This window comes from Juglans microcarpa x Juglans regia, chromosome 5D (assembly GCF_004785595.1).
Source record: "Juglans microcarpa x Juglans regia isolate MS1-56 chromosome 5D, Jm3101_v1.0, whole genome shotgun sequence".
NCBI lineage: Eukaryota > Viridiplantae > Streptophyta > Magnoliopsida > Fagales > Juglandaceae > Juglans > Juglans microcarpa x Juglans regia.
In genome coordinates, this window is record NC_054602.1 from 13,216,132 (window position 1) to 13,232,398 (window position 16,267).

General features: G+C 37.2%; 1 protein-coding gene and 1 long non-coding RNA gene across 2 annotated transcripts; both read right to left on the bottom strand.

The window, feature by feature from the left end:
• Positions 1–802: 802 nt before the first annotated feature.
• On the bottom strand, positions 803–1,606 carry LOC121265282. Its single transcript, XR_005940646.1, has 2 exons — positions 1,410–1,606; positions 803–1,313 (listed from the first exon to the last, which is right to left on the bottom strand). It is a non-coding gene; the product is annotated as an uncharacterized LOC121265282 (long non-coding RNA).
• Positions 1,607–12,834: 11,228 nt separating this feature from the next.
• On the bottom strand, positions 12,835–16,033 carry LOC121265268 (protein SRG1-like). Its single transcript, XM_041168833.1, has 4 exons — positions 15,638–16,033; positions 15,276–15,523; positions 14,487–14,811; positions 12,835–13,346 (listed from the first exon to the last, which is right to left on the bottom strand). Exons 1-4 carry the CDS (start codon positions 16,010–16,012, stop codon positions 13,077–13,079), a joined length of 1,218 nt encoding a protein of 405 aa, XP_041024767.1. The 5' UTR covers positions 16,013–16,033; the 3' UTR covers positions 12,835–13,076.
• Positions 16,034–16,267: the final 234 nt, after the last annotated feature.

Genomic DNA, 16,267 nt, shown 5'->3' on the forward strand with positions numbered 1-16,267 from the left:
AACCCCTTTCTTTTTTCCCTTTCTTGCTTGTGTCCTACGAATGATAAACTTCCCGGAATGGTAGTTGATGACCTTCTGGTTCTCGTATGCATCCAGGAAATAAAACTCTGGAAATTCAAAGCAAAGAATTTAGCACTAACAAGTGCAAAATCTGATTTACCAATTACATTGTTTCTATTTTGCACGGTAAGGTTATGGAAGGGAATCACCATGCAGAGAGCTAAAAAGAGATTAAACATAAAGCTCATTGTTTTTGAATGCCCCACTGCAACTTTCCCATAAGTTTAGGCTTAGGCATGGTGCAAGTACGGCTATCAACCGAGTGTCTTGAGTATGTAACATCCAAATCCAGAGTATGGTATTTTGGAGAGAGAAGTTCAAACTCTAGAGGGAACCTATTGAGGTTGCCACTCAAATGATACTGCCAGTATGTAAATGGATTGAGATTGAAAGAGCAAATAAAATCCTATGGATAAATTTGCAACACTGGGTTTGATTTGGAGGAACAAACTCATATTATAGAGCAGAAGTGTTAGATATACACAGAGAAGCATAAGCATATGGATGTTAGATCCATTCCTCCTGGAATGGTAATCCAAAGTTCTAGCAAGATTCCCTGATCAATTTCCTACACTTTGAGATTGGTCGAAGGCATTTGCTGAGGGTTTCAAAACCACTCCTACTGGGAGAAGAAAAAGCAGCTGAACAGTATATTTTCCACTTGAGCAATGCAAAGTTTGTTCATAGGTTTGCAGGATGTTTCCTATCACTATAGAACCCAGATTAAATATGCCATGCTGTGTTGAAACTAATCTTTCACTCTAATATTCATAATTAAAAATTAAAATAGATAACTGTTAAATAGAATTCAATTCAAAGAATGATCACTTGACCAGAATTAAGAACAATCTGCTTGAAAAATTCATAGAACAAAAATTAACTATATCTACAGAACTCTAAATTCAATTCAAACCAGCTCACTGGCCATCTCACGAGGTGATCTATCAAATGTATCCAACTGTTTTTCATTTGCTAGACCAGCATGCACATGGTATAACTGTTGTAAGACCCATAAGAGGTAGATGTGATTACACATGGATCTGTTCCATAATTGTCCAAGTAATGGGTTTCCTGAGTACACTAAGCGCTTTGAGCAGGAAGATCATGATCCAAGGCAATAAATGAGCTTTGTTTAAGCAATTGCAGGATTATCATCCCAATCAGCACATTTTGAAGGACCTAGCCCACTTCTATCTCATTTACCTTTCTTTCTGCCAAGGCATTTTCAGCTTTTATCTTCTCAGGGACAAAATCTACATACACGTAAATAACGTCAGAAACTGCAGAAAAGTTTAGAATATATTGTATTTAACATGGAAAGGTTTTCACCAAGAGAAGCATACAAATACCTGAAAGAAAGTCATATCTCCTCGTTTTACAAATGACCGATGCTGAAATGAGAAAGAAGCGTTTTAATACAGCTTGAATAAAAATAACGGTATTGACTTGCAAAAAATCTAGCACAGATTAGGGACATTAAACATTTAAAGAGTTTTTGAAGCCCTCTACAAGCTGAGTGTAGAATCAATTAGAAGTAACAAGCAAATTGTCTAAAATAAGCTTTCTAATAAATCAAGGGTAGAAAATGGTCTGTTAATGATTTTTTCATGCAATCGATATTACTGCAGCCACAATAGTTTATAATTTATCCCAAAAGAAAGCATAAGTCATGCAGCACAAAGGCCCCAACTTTACTAGATAGAACAAGAAAAATATTAAAAACCATAGGTAGCAGTGCATTGGTGTTGCGTTTCCTTCCATGAATCATGAACCAAAACTGCGAAAATGTGCAACAAAGATCACCACATTCAATGAAAATTATAAAACTTCTTTTCAACGCTTCATTGATTTTAAATAATCAAAGATCATTGAACCCCAGCTATTCAACAAGATCTACGCAACGCAAGCAAAAGGATATCATTAAAAACAACCGACTACTGATGCAGAGCAGATAGCCAAGTGTTAAAAGCTAAAACGAAAGAATTGGCCAAAGTTCATCCAAATCTTTAAAAAGTGTTCTATTTTTTTTAACGAGATCAATGAAAGTGTTTGAGAAAACAAACCAACCAATGGCACATTTCTAAGGCAATGCAATTATCGAACAAGAAATACGTTGCTCAATAACAAATTTAGACAGAAAAGACAGTTAGAGACACTACATAAGTGCTTGTAAGCGAGCCATTTTTTACGGTCCCCAACACAACACGAATATGCATCTTTCGTAAATTGTTCAAGGAACTTCTCCTGCAAACAATTGAAATAAACCTTCATAAACACAAACACATTTATTTTCTTCATCCAAAAAATAAAAATTGAAAACCCTAGATTTGTGATTGGGTTGAAACCGAGCTGAAATCCGTGAATGATAGAAATAAAAGGATAAAATACCGTAGCTTTGTTGACCACAAAAAGGGCCTCCTGCGTAACGTGCAAATCGGAGTTCTCACTTCAGATAATCGTCTTGATACGATGCATCGGAAACCTATGCATCTTCACGTCCTGTTTCTCTCCAAATCAAAGTGTTTGTACAAAGTTTAAGGTAAGTATGACTGTTGCATTTTTTTTTGGAGGAAGGAGTTCACGGATTGAAATCTTGTTTGCTCCGTTCAACGAGCTCGCGGGACAGTGGAGGTACTGGGTAGATGGAGGAGCGCCGCTCGATGGCACTGACGAGAGAGATAGCGTCATCGGGAGGAGCTGGGTTGCGGGAGCAAACGCGAGTTGCAATGGAGTAGAGCTTTCGCGGGATGAATTCGAATTGGATGAAAATGCATACAGATTTGAAATTCGATCAAAACATACGTTTTGATTTAAAAAAAAAAAATACAAAAAACCACAAGCATCCACGTAGTGAGTGCATTGTGTGCACCCACTACAGTGGATGCTATATAGAAGAACTCTTTTAAAATTTAAAGATAAAATATAGCGTGTTTGGATAGGAAAAACTAATGTACGGTACATGTGAGATGTTTTCAAACCGAGCCTTAGGGTGATTGGTGAAGATCAATTTAGTCGGAGTCAGATTCTCCTAAATTCGACTCTAACTCTGATTTTGTCAGAATCCAAATCTAAACTCTGATTTCGATTTGTGTAGACTCTGATCTGACTCCAATTTGTCGAAACGGAGTCGGATTTAGACTTTTAGTTTTAGATTTTTTTTTTAACTTCATATTTAGCCGATTTTTTTTTAAAAAAAAATTGTAGGCTTTTAATGATGGACTAATATCTAACTTACCTAAATCATTTACTACTAATTTACTTCCGTACTAATATCTAACTTATTTTTATATCAGACTCATATTATATTGCCTAATTACATGTTATCATATTATATTACTACATATTAATTTTAGTGTCTAATTACATGTTATTATACTTTAATAAATTAGTATATTTGTTATTAACTTATTATACTATACTTATTTAAACACTAGTGTCTAACTAATTATTCCTATACTTGATTATATATGGTAGTAATACTATGATGTTTATATATACTAAATAATTATTAGTCTATTTATATTATATTATACGTATATTATTTTATAATAATAAACTCATATTAGTATATTACTAAATTTAACTAAATAGGTTCTAGTTATATAACTATATAATTATACTGGTATATATGATAAATATATAGATAAATACATATTTTTATAACATACTAGCGGTAAAGTTACGTGCGAGGCACGTTTGTCCTGTATTAAATTGTTCTAAAATATAAACATCCAGTGTAGAAGAAGAGAATTTAATGATAAGGTCTATGAGGATAATATAGATCATTCTAATTAGAAACTACTAATTCAAATAGTAATAAGTTTAAAAAAACTATAAGTTCAAGCAAGTTTGGAAAGTAAAGGATTATGTTTCGAATTCATATTACAGTTTGTTTTTTAAACGACTAAATATTACATAATTGTTTTTTTCGTTACTGAAAGTAAAGTCTGGGGTTTATGTATTCAGAGGTGGCGTGTTCTCCTCATTCACAGCATTTATGGAGAGAACATTGAAGTTTTTGTGGCGTTGTTTTTGAAGTTGATTTAAATCTGCACCCAATTGTATAAGTATATTTGTGTCTTTTTGGTTTACAAATATAGTTATACTAAATCACTATAACTAATACTAATAGTCTAATATAGACTATAGTTATAGTTATACTAAATCACTATAAATAATATTATAGTCTAATATTAATACTATTATATGGTTATACTAATCACTATAACTAAATTACAATAGTCTATAACTGTATATATTTAGTATCAATGTATTATTATAGTGATATTAATCACTATAACTAAATCACTATAGTCTATAACTATGTATCAAATGTATTACAAATATATACAAATATAATTATCAACCAATGGGATGATGATAACAGACATTACAAATATAAATGCTGATAAAGTAGTAAACTTTTTCCTGCTTTTGTTGCTTTAATGTATTGTTTATTCCGATCAGTTTATACATTATTATTTAACATTCCAATATATGGAGTATGAATATCATATACTTTATTATATATACGAGTCATGAACTGACCAAGAACATTAGATGCTTGATTAGGAGTGGTCCCCCTAGTACTACTTGGTAATTAGGCACGACAAAAGTTCCGTTTGATAAGTGCATGCGCGACCATAGCAATTTGGTTTCAAATTAATACATTCAACCCAGCCCGGCATCGCCGTGCGCCGGCCACCCTCATTGCCACCACTGGCGAGTCCCCCTCACGCCGACGACCAACCCAGTCAACACCGATGTCCCCCACGCGCAGCCCTCCCTCTCCCCCGTAGAAACCCAACCGAAATGGGTTTCTCCCATTTCTGTCAACCTGCACCGCAGTACGCAGCCACCCAACCTCACGACCACCACCGGCGAATTCCCCTCACGCCGACGACCAACCCAACCACCACCGATGTCCCCCACGCGCAGCCCTCCCTTTCCCCCGTAGAAATCCAACCGAAATGGGTTTCACCCATTTGTGTCCAGTTCCACAGCCGTAGACAACCACCCAGGCCACCACACCTCCACCACTTCACACCGACGAGAACCTCTAGCAGACCCAGCCACCATGAATCTCCGTTTCCTTCTCCGTCGCACACTGCCATCCTCACGCACGAACCCATCCTCACGACAACTCTCTATTTCTCTCTCTCTCTCTCTCTCTTCAAATCAAAAAGAAATGAAGAAGAAAGAAAACAAAGATGTGAAAATAAATTGAAGAAGGAATCGACTTCTGTTGTTGAGCCGCAGAAAGAAAAAAAACATGCAAGAAAGAGAAAAAGAAAAACAAGGCAGAAGTGAAATCAGAAGAATATCGCGTACCAATGGTCAGAAGAAGAATTCTCAAACAGCATAGGAGAATTTTTTTCTTCCTCCAATTGAGTCTGAAAGTTCTGCAGATACTGGAAAACCACGGGACACCTCTGCATTCCATCCCTTCTATCAACAGGCCAGATATTTTGACTGTCACACCACAATACATTAATGCTATCCAGATGTTTGAGACTCAACGAAGATGGAGTAAAATTGTGACTGAAAAGAAAAGAATTTCATACAAAGTAACGAGATATCAAAAGAAAGACGCTGGATGCTGGTGACTATTTAGAACTGTTCATTACTGTTCATCTTATAGATTCTTTTAAGATATAGGAAGATATACAATATCGGAGTTGGATCGGAATAGAGTTGGAGTTAGTCAATCGACACCTCTTGAAAAATTAAAAGTAAATCCAACTCTAGTGGAGCCAGATTCGGAGTCGGATTTTTAAATTTTTGCTCAGCTTCAGTGAGGATGATCAGTTGGTGCTATATAAACTTCTACTAACATTCAGAATAATAATCAAATAATAGTAACGGTACACATACAATTTTTTTTATAATTTATTTTATAATCAATTAATACAATCATGTATTTTCATTAAAAAAAAAATCTTAATTTTATATAACTACATACACTCAATTTCACATAGAGTTTTAAAATAATTGTAAAAGGGTTGTCACAAGGGAGGCATTTTTCTTTGAGGTTATATATAGTTTTGCTATTACCGTCCTTTGTGTATAACCCATCATTGTTGGGTTATGCTACATTTTATTTGGAGAGCAATAAATTCATTCTATAGATAATGCCAAGCTGTTCATGCATTTTTCGGTGAGGGTGAATGCCAACAGTATGGTTATATGACCCTCTCCTTTCTCGCAGTGGTTTTAAACTCTTCCTACAAAACAAGAAACTCATCATCGAACTCTTGAAAAGCAGGCGATCTAGAACGTCCATATTGGATTCTTTTTCATACTTAACCACGATTTTGTTAATGGGTGCTGCAACTTTCAACAAAGTTGATAGCTCAGCTTGATGGAAACAAGGAAATTTATTTTATTTTATTTTTTAAAGTTTTTGTATTTTCTTAATTAAAAGTGACTTTCTAACTGCCATTTCTTATGAACAAATTATTCAAAACTTGGAAAAAAATTATATATTAAAAAAATGTTTAATTCGGAAAATTAGTTGAGTGCTGTCAAATGGTACGTATAATTATAAATATCATTCTCCATAATCCTTCTACAGAGCATACCTACTTGAATTGTCAAGGGAAAAAATTACATTGCCTCTCAATTGTACTGTTCAGTTTGACCGTTTGATAATTTTTTTTAATTTAGTAATTAATAAAGTGATTTTAAATATATTATTAGGATATATTTTTTTTATTTTTTTTAAATATTTAAATATATTTAAAAAAAACCTAGAAAACAATAAACGGTCAACTTTAACGTCAGAGTAGCCCAACTCATTGTCAAATGGTATTTTTATTCAATTCGATCAAGTTAATTGGCCAAAACGTACAGTACTAAAAGAGAACTACAAATAGCTAGGGAGGTATTTTTAATTATTATCGCAATATGAATGACAATGATAACGTACGATCAGAGATCGAATCCCCAGTATCATCTGCCCCTTGCCAAGATCAAAAGGAAGCTGGATACTGATCTATTATTGGTACTGATTACGGATAAGTAGATGTAGAGCACTAATTTAAATGCATTTCGATCTCTTCATTTTGGATGATCCTCTTGGTATCGAGATACGATTTCCCATGGAGTTCCTGTGAAAAATGATCCCTAAAGTAATCGGCAACACCAATTCTTTTGAACAAAGCAGGTGATCTCTCCGGAGAAATAAGACATGGTGCTGGTCCCATATCTCCATCCAGCTTTGGGCTGTAAAATGGGGCAATAGAGAGCTTCTCCTTCTCCAAGTTCGTTGTCGCCTGATGCTCGATGCTTCGGTATATTCCATTTTTTTTAAGAGGACGGAATCTCAATTTTTTTGATAACTTATGGCTTAGGAAAAACTGCGGTTACAATCAAACACCTGTAGATTACAATAGACATAAAATCCCAACCCAGGTATTAAAAGCCTTACTCAAATCAATCGAAACACTACACACTCAAACTAAAACGAACCAGAACCAATAAAAACAAACAAGTAAAATGGGTATTGTTCTAATCATTCTAAATCAAATTCTCATATATGGAAGTCCCAGTTTATCAGTTCTAATCAAACCTCGTAGCAAAGGAGGGACAAGAGCGAAGGACTCTCATGTAGCAGCACAACCATCAGAAGCCAACTTTGCCAAGAAGTCTGCTGGACTGTTTCCTTGCCTGTGGACATGCCATATGTTGAAAGTAATTCCCTAAAGCAAAGCCCCTTTAATTTCACATGTGTATCGACAAAAGGCTTTAATAAGTGGACAAAAGGCTTTAATACAAAGGGTCGCGCTCTCGCCCATGCATAATGGGGGGTACGGTTTGCACCCCCAGACCCCGCCCCAGTGACGGGGGTGGGGTCAGACACCTTATCCGCTCCGCCCCCGCCTAGTCCAATGATTCCAATGGTCCATTGGGCCTAGAAACTCTCTGTGTTCAAAAATATTTTTTTGGACCCAAATTATCACATAATTTAAATTGTAAGTTAAAATTTGTAAATATAAACATAATTATAAAACTACTAACATAGTTTTTAAATTTGTTAAAGTTGTATTCACTTTATTGCATTGCTTTGGCTTCTTAGACCAATATTTATATAGGAGGTCAAGGCAATACAATTGTCCTATATAAAGGTTCGCTTAGGAGGCCAAAGTAATATTGCAATAAAGTGAATACAACTTTAACAAATTGTATATTTATGTTTTGAAGGTATCTGAGAATTCTCTTAACAGCTTGCTAATGGGATTTGCAAGGACAATGCATGTACTGACATACCTTGTTTACAGCAAAAGATATATCAGGATGAGTGAAAGACAAATATTGAAGACTCCCTACTATACTTTGATATACTTAGAGGTATTCAAATGTATGTCCATCAAGGGCAAAAAGTCAAATAGAGGTGGCCATACGGGTTGAAACAGATTTGGCCTTATGCATGTTAGTACGTAAGAGAAGGTCATTGATGTATTTTAACTGAGACACAAAAAGACCAGCGGACATACAATTGACTTCAACCCCTAGGAAGTAATGCAACATACCCAAATTCTTGACTGGAAAATACAAACTTAAAGAGGCTATACAATCAGAGATAAGAGTAGAGCTTGAACCGGTGACAATTATGTCATCAACATATATATTAATAGATAAATACAATCAGATTGAGTATTCAGAATAAACAAAGAACTTTCAAAGCGAGAACCATGAAACCCTAAATCAAGTAATTTTTCTGTAAGCTTTGCAAACCAAGCCTGAGGGGCCTGTTTTAATCCATAAATGGTTTTTCTTAACTTGCACACATGGTTCGGATGATCAGGATGGAGGAATCCAGGCGGTTGTTTCATGAAAACAGCTTCCTCAATGTCTCCTTGGAGGAACGCATTTTGCACGTCTAGTTGGTGAAGTGGCCACTGTTTGGAAAGTGTAAGAGAACGAAGAAGGCAAACAGTTACAGGTTTGATAACGGGGCTGAAAGGTTTGGAAAAATCTACCCTAGGGTACTTATGGAAGCCCTTGGCCACAAGCCCTGCTTTACGGCGTTCTAAGGTCCTATCAGCTCACCTTTTGGTCTTCAAGACCCACTTGAAACCCAATACATTAAGATCAGAGGAAGGGGGAACAAGTTCCCAAGTTTGATTTTGAATCAAGGCTTGAAACTCAGTCTGCATAATAGACCTCCACTCAGGATACATTAAGGCTTCAGAGAATGAAGTGGGTTCTTCAGGGATGGCACTTGAAGAAGAAATAGAGTGGGTTCTTCAGGGATGGCACTTGAAGAAGAAATAGAGGGAGTGATGGTAGAGGTGGAGGGTCACTATGGAGGGCAAGGTATTGTACCATCGGTACATTTTTTGGGACAGTGTATTTGAACCTTTGACCGAGTAACCATGGGATGAAAAGGAAGCTGAGCAGAAGGTGGAGAATGTGAGGATAGTTCTGGTAGTAAGGAGGGAGGCGTGAGAGTAGAGCTAGGGTTTGGAAGTTCTAGAGAAATGGAGCTAGACGAAAGGGAATTAGGGTTCTGAGGTGAGGATAGATCAGTTAGGGGCCTGGGTGAGCTGTGGGCCGAAGGTGAATCAAGAGGTGGGCTTACGGTGTGAGGTGAGGGTGGGTCCAAAGGTGAGAAACTAGAATTGAGTGAGGGATAACAGTGTGGATCACAGGCCGTGAACCTATGTCAAGAGAAGGGAAAATTTCAGAGTTGGGCTTCTAGGCAAAATGAAAGGCAGACTCATTGAACACTACATCACGTGAAATAAAGGTACCACTCGAGAAGTAACCCTTGTGGTTTGGGCTATAGCCCATGAATACACACTATTTAGACCGAAAATCAGACTTATGATGATTAAAAGGCCTTAAATTAGGCCAATATGATGACCCAAAAACACGAAGAAAGTGATTATCAGGGGATCAACCCATCAAGATCTCATATGGTGATTTGTGATTAAGGACAGGAGTAGGCATTCAGTTAGTGAGAAATGTGGTGGTTTGAAAAACTTCGGCCCAATATTTTTGAGGCATGGATGCATGAGAGAAAACGAAAGTCCTGTTTCTACAATATGGCGGTGACGCCTCTCAACACTCCCATTTTGTTGATGAGAGTAGGGGCAAGTGACGCTATGGATGATGCCATATTTTTAAAAAAAAATTTGAAGTGGTCGAAATTCCCTACCCCAATCCGTTCAGAATGAAACAACATTTTTTGAAAAAACATTCTTAACATATTGGAGAAAAGCAACAATAATTGAGGACATATTGGATTTGGATTGCAAAGGAAAAAACCACAAATACTTAGAATAGTCATCAAGGATGGATAAACAGAAACGACTAAAATTACTGGATAAAACCAGAGCAGGGCCCCATACATCAATAGAATGTAAAATAAAAGGTCCAGTGGGCTGTGCAGAGGAGGGGGATGGGCTAAGGCATGGGCCTTGGCTGAAGTGCATGAGGTGCAGAAATGTAGCCCATGGTCTAAGGTAGGAAGGTTGAACTTCTGAAGAATAATGGAGGTAACACGAGGAGAGGGGTGACCTAACCTAAGATGCCATTGCTGTTCAGAGGTGCGGGAGCTGAGATAGGCTTTTGGTGAAGAAGCAGGTGGCGAGGTTGAAGAGGTTGATGACAGAACATAGAGCCCTTCTTCAACGAGACCATTGAGAAGCACCGCATGAGAAGCAGAATCCTTTACAAGAAAAAAGTTTGAATGAAACTCAAAAAAGACACGATTATCAGTACAGAATTGCCTAACAGACAATAAATTTTGAGAAATGGAAGGAACATGAAGAAAATTATGGAGGAGGAATTTGCCAGTGGGAGAATTGAGTTGGGTAGACCCAACATGTTGGATAGGTAAGGAGGAGCCGTCTCTGATGTTCACTTGGTCGGAGCCTTGATACAAAGCAGAATCCAAGTTGAGGGATGCAAGGTTTGGTGTGAAGTGATGAGTGACAACTGAATTGGCAAACCAACTAGAGGACACCTGACCATGCGAAGGAAGTGTTGTGAGGTGAGCTGCAACTGATGGTGGTGCAGATGATTGATAGGCCGCTTGGTTGAACCTATGATAGCAATTAAGGGTAGTGTGGCTAGCCTTATTGCACACTTGACACAACGGCCGTGTTTTAGCTCGGTTCTAAAAATAATTTGAAGGTGAGCCCGAGTTGCGACCATTGTTGAAGTTGTGATTCCCATTTCCTCGGCCTCGACATCCACCGCGATGTTGAGAGTAGCGGCCACGACTGGAAGAGTTGGTACCTAGAGAAACTTAGGAAGTAGTTGTGTTAGTAGATAAATTAATACTCGAAAGCAAGGACTATGTCTGATGAGCTAGACAAGATTCATGATTGAGGAGGAAACTATATATTTGATGGGTGAAAGAGGATCCGGGCAGGTGGTTAAAGATGTTACAAGAGATTCATATTCTGACCCAAGTCTAGCCATAAGGTAAATAGAAAATTCCTGATCTGTGAGGGTATGACCTGCTGCACTTAGGGAGGAAGAAAGGGCTTTGGCCTTGTTATAGTAGTCTGTTATGGTTTCTGACCATTTCCTAAGAGTAGCAAGTTGATATTGTGTTTGAATGACATGAGCATTCAACTTGGTTGAAAACAGATTTTGAAGAGTAATCCAGATTTCATGAGAGGTGGTACACTCTAGAACCTGAGCTAGAACCGAATCGGATAGGGATGAGTTAATGGTGGAGATGAGAAGTTGATCCTGTAGAACCCATTAAGCATGTGCAGGGTCGGATGGCCATCAATAAAAGCTATGGGAGTAGAGATAGATCCATCAACATAGCCAAAAAGTTGATGACCTTTTAAGAAGGGGACACTTTATGCTTTCCAGAGGAGAAAATGGTCGTTGGTGAGTTTAATATTGATCAAGTTTGTAGAGGAGGAGAGGATGGAAGGAGCAGTGGGTGCACTGGGTGGGGTGGTGGGTTTTTCGAAATCAGCCATGAGGAATGGATAGTCTAAGTGCTACAACATTCCAGAATATTCTCTCTGTGGTGCATTGAGTGTACCATGTATTGTTGGTGTAGTGCATTGCACTGCTGCTGTCAAGTGAGGGGCAGAGCGTTGTGGTGGTGCATGTGGGTGAGATGCCTTATTAGACAAGTTGCACCTTGCTTCTCAAGAATGGGGTTTCTTCTAGGCATTTTCTCACATCTAGAATTAGCAATAATTTAACCTCATCAATGTTTTTTTAACAACATCAATCGCATCTTTACAATTATCTCTATATTTGGAGTAGGACTGAAACGTGCATTTCTCTGAACTTTAGATATAATAATGAATGCACTTGATCAATCGAGTAAAAGATCACTGAAGCATATCTTCTTTGCAAAGACAACTTAGAAGCCTACTCAGCTGAGTTAAAAGCTCTTGAAGTGAAAATCCTAGACCTAATGGCAAAAGCTCTGAGAATGGAAGCTAGGGAAATGAGGGAGTTGTTTGAAGAAGGGTGGCAAGGTATGAGGATGAACTATTATCCTCCATGTCCGCAGCCAGTGCTTGCCATTGGTCTCAATCCTCACTCTGATCCGGTTGCCCTAACAATCCTCCTGCAAATCAATGAGGTGGAAGGCCTACAGATGAGGAAAAACGGGATGTGGATTCCTGTTAAACCTCTGCCTAACGCTTTTATTGTCAACATAGGTGATACTCTGGAGGTAAGAACGTAGCCCAAGATTTCGAAATCAAGAAAATTATTATTACTTTTTTCATTTTTCAAATTTTTAGAAGAGAAGTCAGTTAGAAAATTCATTATCGTTCAAGAAAATGGGATAAAATATAGTATTTTTATTCAATTTGATCAAGTTTACCAAAACGTACGGTGCTACAAGAGAACTACAAATAGCTAGGCCGGAGTATTTTAATTATTATTACAATATGAATGACAATGATAACATACGATCAGAGATCGAATCCCCAGATCATCTCCCCCTTGCCAATATCAAAAGGAAGCTGGGTACTGATCTATTATTGGTACTGATTATCGATAAGTAGATGTAGAGTACTAATTTAAATGCTTTTCTCTTCATTTGGGATGATCCTCATGGTATCGAGATATGTTTTCCCACGGAGTTCCTTTGAGAAATGATCCCTAAAGTAATCGGCAACACCAATTCTTTTGAACAAAGCAGGTGATCTCTCCGGAGAAATAAGGCTTGGTGCTGGTCCCATATCTCCATCCAGCTTTGGGCTGTAAAATGTGGCAATAGAGAGCCTCTCCTTCTCCGAGTTCACTGTCGCCCGATGTTCGATGCTTCGATATGTTCCATTTGTCACAATCTGCATGTATGTCATGTAGCAAAACCCCTTTAATTTCACATTTGTATCGACAAAAGGCTTTAATAAGAAGGGTCGCCCCCACCCATGCACGATGGGGTGGGGGTAGGGTTTTCACCCCACAGCCTGCACCTGAGAGGTGGGGGCGGGCCCCCCGCCCTGGTTATGGGGGGTTGAGCTTAGACACCTTATCCGCTCTACCCCGGCCCAGTCCAATGATACCCATGGCCCATCAAGCCTAAAATCTATTTCTGGATTTAAAAATATTTTTTTTAGATCCAAATTATCACATAATTTAAATTGTAAATTAAAATTTATAAATAAAACTATAATTTAAAAACTATATATTAACATAGTTTTTAAATTTGTTAAAGTTGTATTCACTTCATTGCATTACCTTAGCCTCCTAGACCAATCTTATATATAGGATGCTAATGCAATAAAATAATTCTATATGAAAATTGGCCCAGGAGGCCAAAGTAATATTGCAATAAAGCGAATACAACTTTAATAAATTGTATATTTAAATTTAAATTTAAATTAATATAAATATATATTTTTATAAATATATGTCCCAAAGGGATGGGTTGCCCGCCCCACTATGGGGGGAAGGGGCGCGGCCCCCATTGTCCACCCTAGACATAAGCACTTTCTAAATATCTCATTTTTCACTATTTTCTTATACGAGAAATACTATATATTTCACTATTGTAAAGTTGACATAATTTGATGTGATACATCATACTGTAAAGTTGATTTTATTATAAAACATATCTAATGTGTTATATGAATTCAAGTCAATTTATAAAATTATTTTTGTTAAATATCTTTGTCATAGTAACACTTCTCTTATTATATAAATATATATATATATATATATATATATATCATATAAGGGAACACATGCTTAATTGACACGTAAAAGGGACGTCAAAAGTCGTGCCCTGTGCCCCGTGACTTCTTCTCACCAGCCTCATACTTAGTTTGTCACGTTTGATTATATATAAATATGTGTTCATATATGAAAACTACTTGAAGTACTAGGTCTTTGCCCAGCTTCAATTGGCGACAAAGGAGTTTTGTTTTTTTTTTTTTTTTTGTTCTTTTTGTTCTTATTTCTTTTCGAGATCTTGGGCTACTTACCTCCAGAATATCACCAATGTTGACAATGAAAGCGTTTTGTATGGGTTTAACAGGAATCCACATCCCGTCTTTCCTTATCTGGAGGCCTTCAATCTCATTGACTTGCAGGAGAATTGTTAGGCCAACGGAATCAGAGTGAGGCTTGAGACCAAGGGCAAGCTCTGGCTGCGGACATGGAGGATAATAATTCATCCTCATGCCTTGCCATCCTTCTTCAAACAACTCCCTCATATCCCTAGCTTCCATTTTCAGAGCTTTTGCCATTAGGTCAAAGATTTTCAATGCAAGAGCTTTTAATTCAGCTGAGTAAGCTTCTAAATTGTCTCTGCAAAGAAGATATATTATATGCTTCAGTGATCCTTAATTTACTCGATAGATCAAATGCCTTAATTAATATATCTAAAGTTCGGAGAAATGCACGTTCCATTCTTAGAACAAGTACGGACAATGATTATACAAAAATATAATTCATGTTGATCATGTTGGTCTTTATTAATTAATTAGGATTATATAAAAAATTGAGGTTAAATATTAAAATCCATATAATATGAAGTCTACCTTAGTCGATTGGCAAATCCAGGCATTTCTAACTATTCATTAAAATAATAGTGACGGATTAATTTAATCGATGGTGGAAATCTAAAGAGTAAAAAGTTCAATTTTATAGTTCAATTAATATATATATATATATATATGACTAATTTCTCCATTAATTAGCATGAAAGTACATATACTGTTTTAATAATAAAACCAATTATATATTGAATTGTGTAAATTTAGAGAGAGAACCTCAATGGGAGAGGGAGCTTGGGAAACAAGTGAGGCTTCCTCAAATGGGTAGGAAGAGTGACCATGTAGAAAAGGTCTCCCCAGTCAAGCTTTTGCTCATCAGAGACGACAAAGGCCTGCCCAAATCCCTCTATATCCCCTCCTTGTTGCCAATATTTCTTCTTCTCTTCCATTGGGAGTTTAAAGAATTCTTGAATGCCAGACTTCACATTCTCCAACAACGAACTGCTCACTCCATGGTTTATCAGCTGTAATATATATAATTAATCCATATTCTTTTAAGATATCGTACATGAGTAGTACTAGTCCATCACCAATTTTTCTTTTTTAAATTATTGCTAAGTCTAGATGCGAGAAAATACCTGGAAGAAACCCCATTCCTGAGAAGCAAGGTGGAACTTGTCGAGCTCTGAGAAATCGTTGTTGTTGGAAAGTAAGTTTTGCAAGTCGATGACAGGGAGTTGGGGTAAAGAGGAGGTATTTGAGCTGTGGGGTGGATCTTGATGGGGCAGCACATGATATCGTGGTGGAATTGTAGACTTTTTCTCCTTTGCCAGATCTTGAACCCATGGCACTGCAAGAGATCTTCCCAGGCTCTGTAGCTTTTCTTGATGATCCATAGCTTTAACAGATATATCAAACCAAAAACCACAATGATAGATGTATAATATGTTCCTCTTCTCTCTCTCTCTCTCTCTCTCTCTCTCTCTCTCGCTCTCATTAATTTTCTGATTCATAGCTAAGCACCCCCTCTCATTTATATATAGGCCGTAGGACGTGATATCAGAGTTTTGAAATAAGATAAGGATGGCAGATCAGTCGGAAGCTATCTATATCGGTTGATTTCCTCATAATTAGTACGTAATTGGCACTTATAAAAAAAAATGATTACGTAATTGGGTTTTGTAAATTTTGCAAGATGTATGTCACTTATACATGCAAAGTGCAATTAATTTCTGATGATATGTGCCTCATGGCCTACCATGCAGGCA

Coding starts and splice junctions, on each gene's coding strand:
- LOC121265268 (XM_041168833.1), bottom strand. CDS start 16,012: ATGAATCAGAAAATTAATGAGAGCGAGAGAGAGAGAGAGAGAGAGAGA. Junction 15,524..15,637: donor AGGAATGGGGTTTCTTCCAG/GTATTTTCTCGC, acceptor TATATATTACAG/CTGATAAACCATGGAGTGAG. Junction 13,347..14,486: donor ACATTGGTGATATTCTGGAG/GTAAGTAGCCCA, acceptor ACATACATGCAG/ATTGTGACAAATGGAACATA.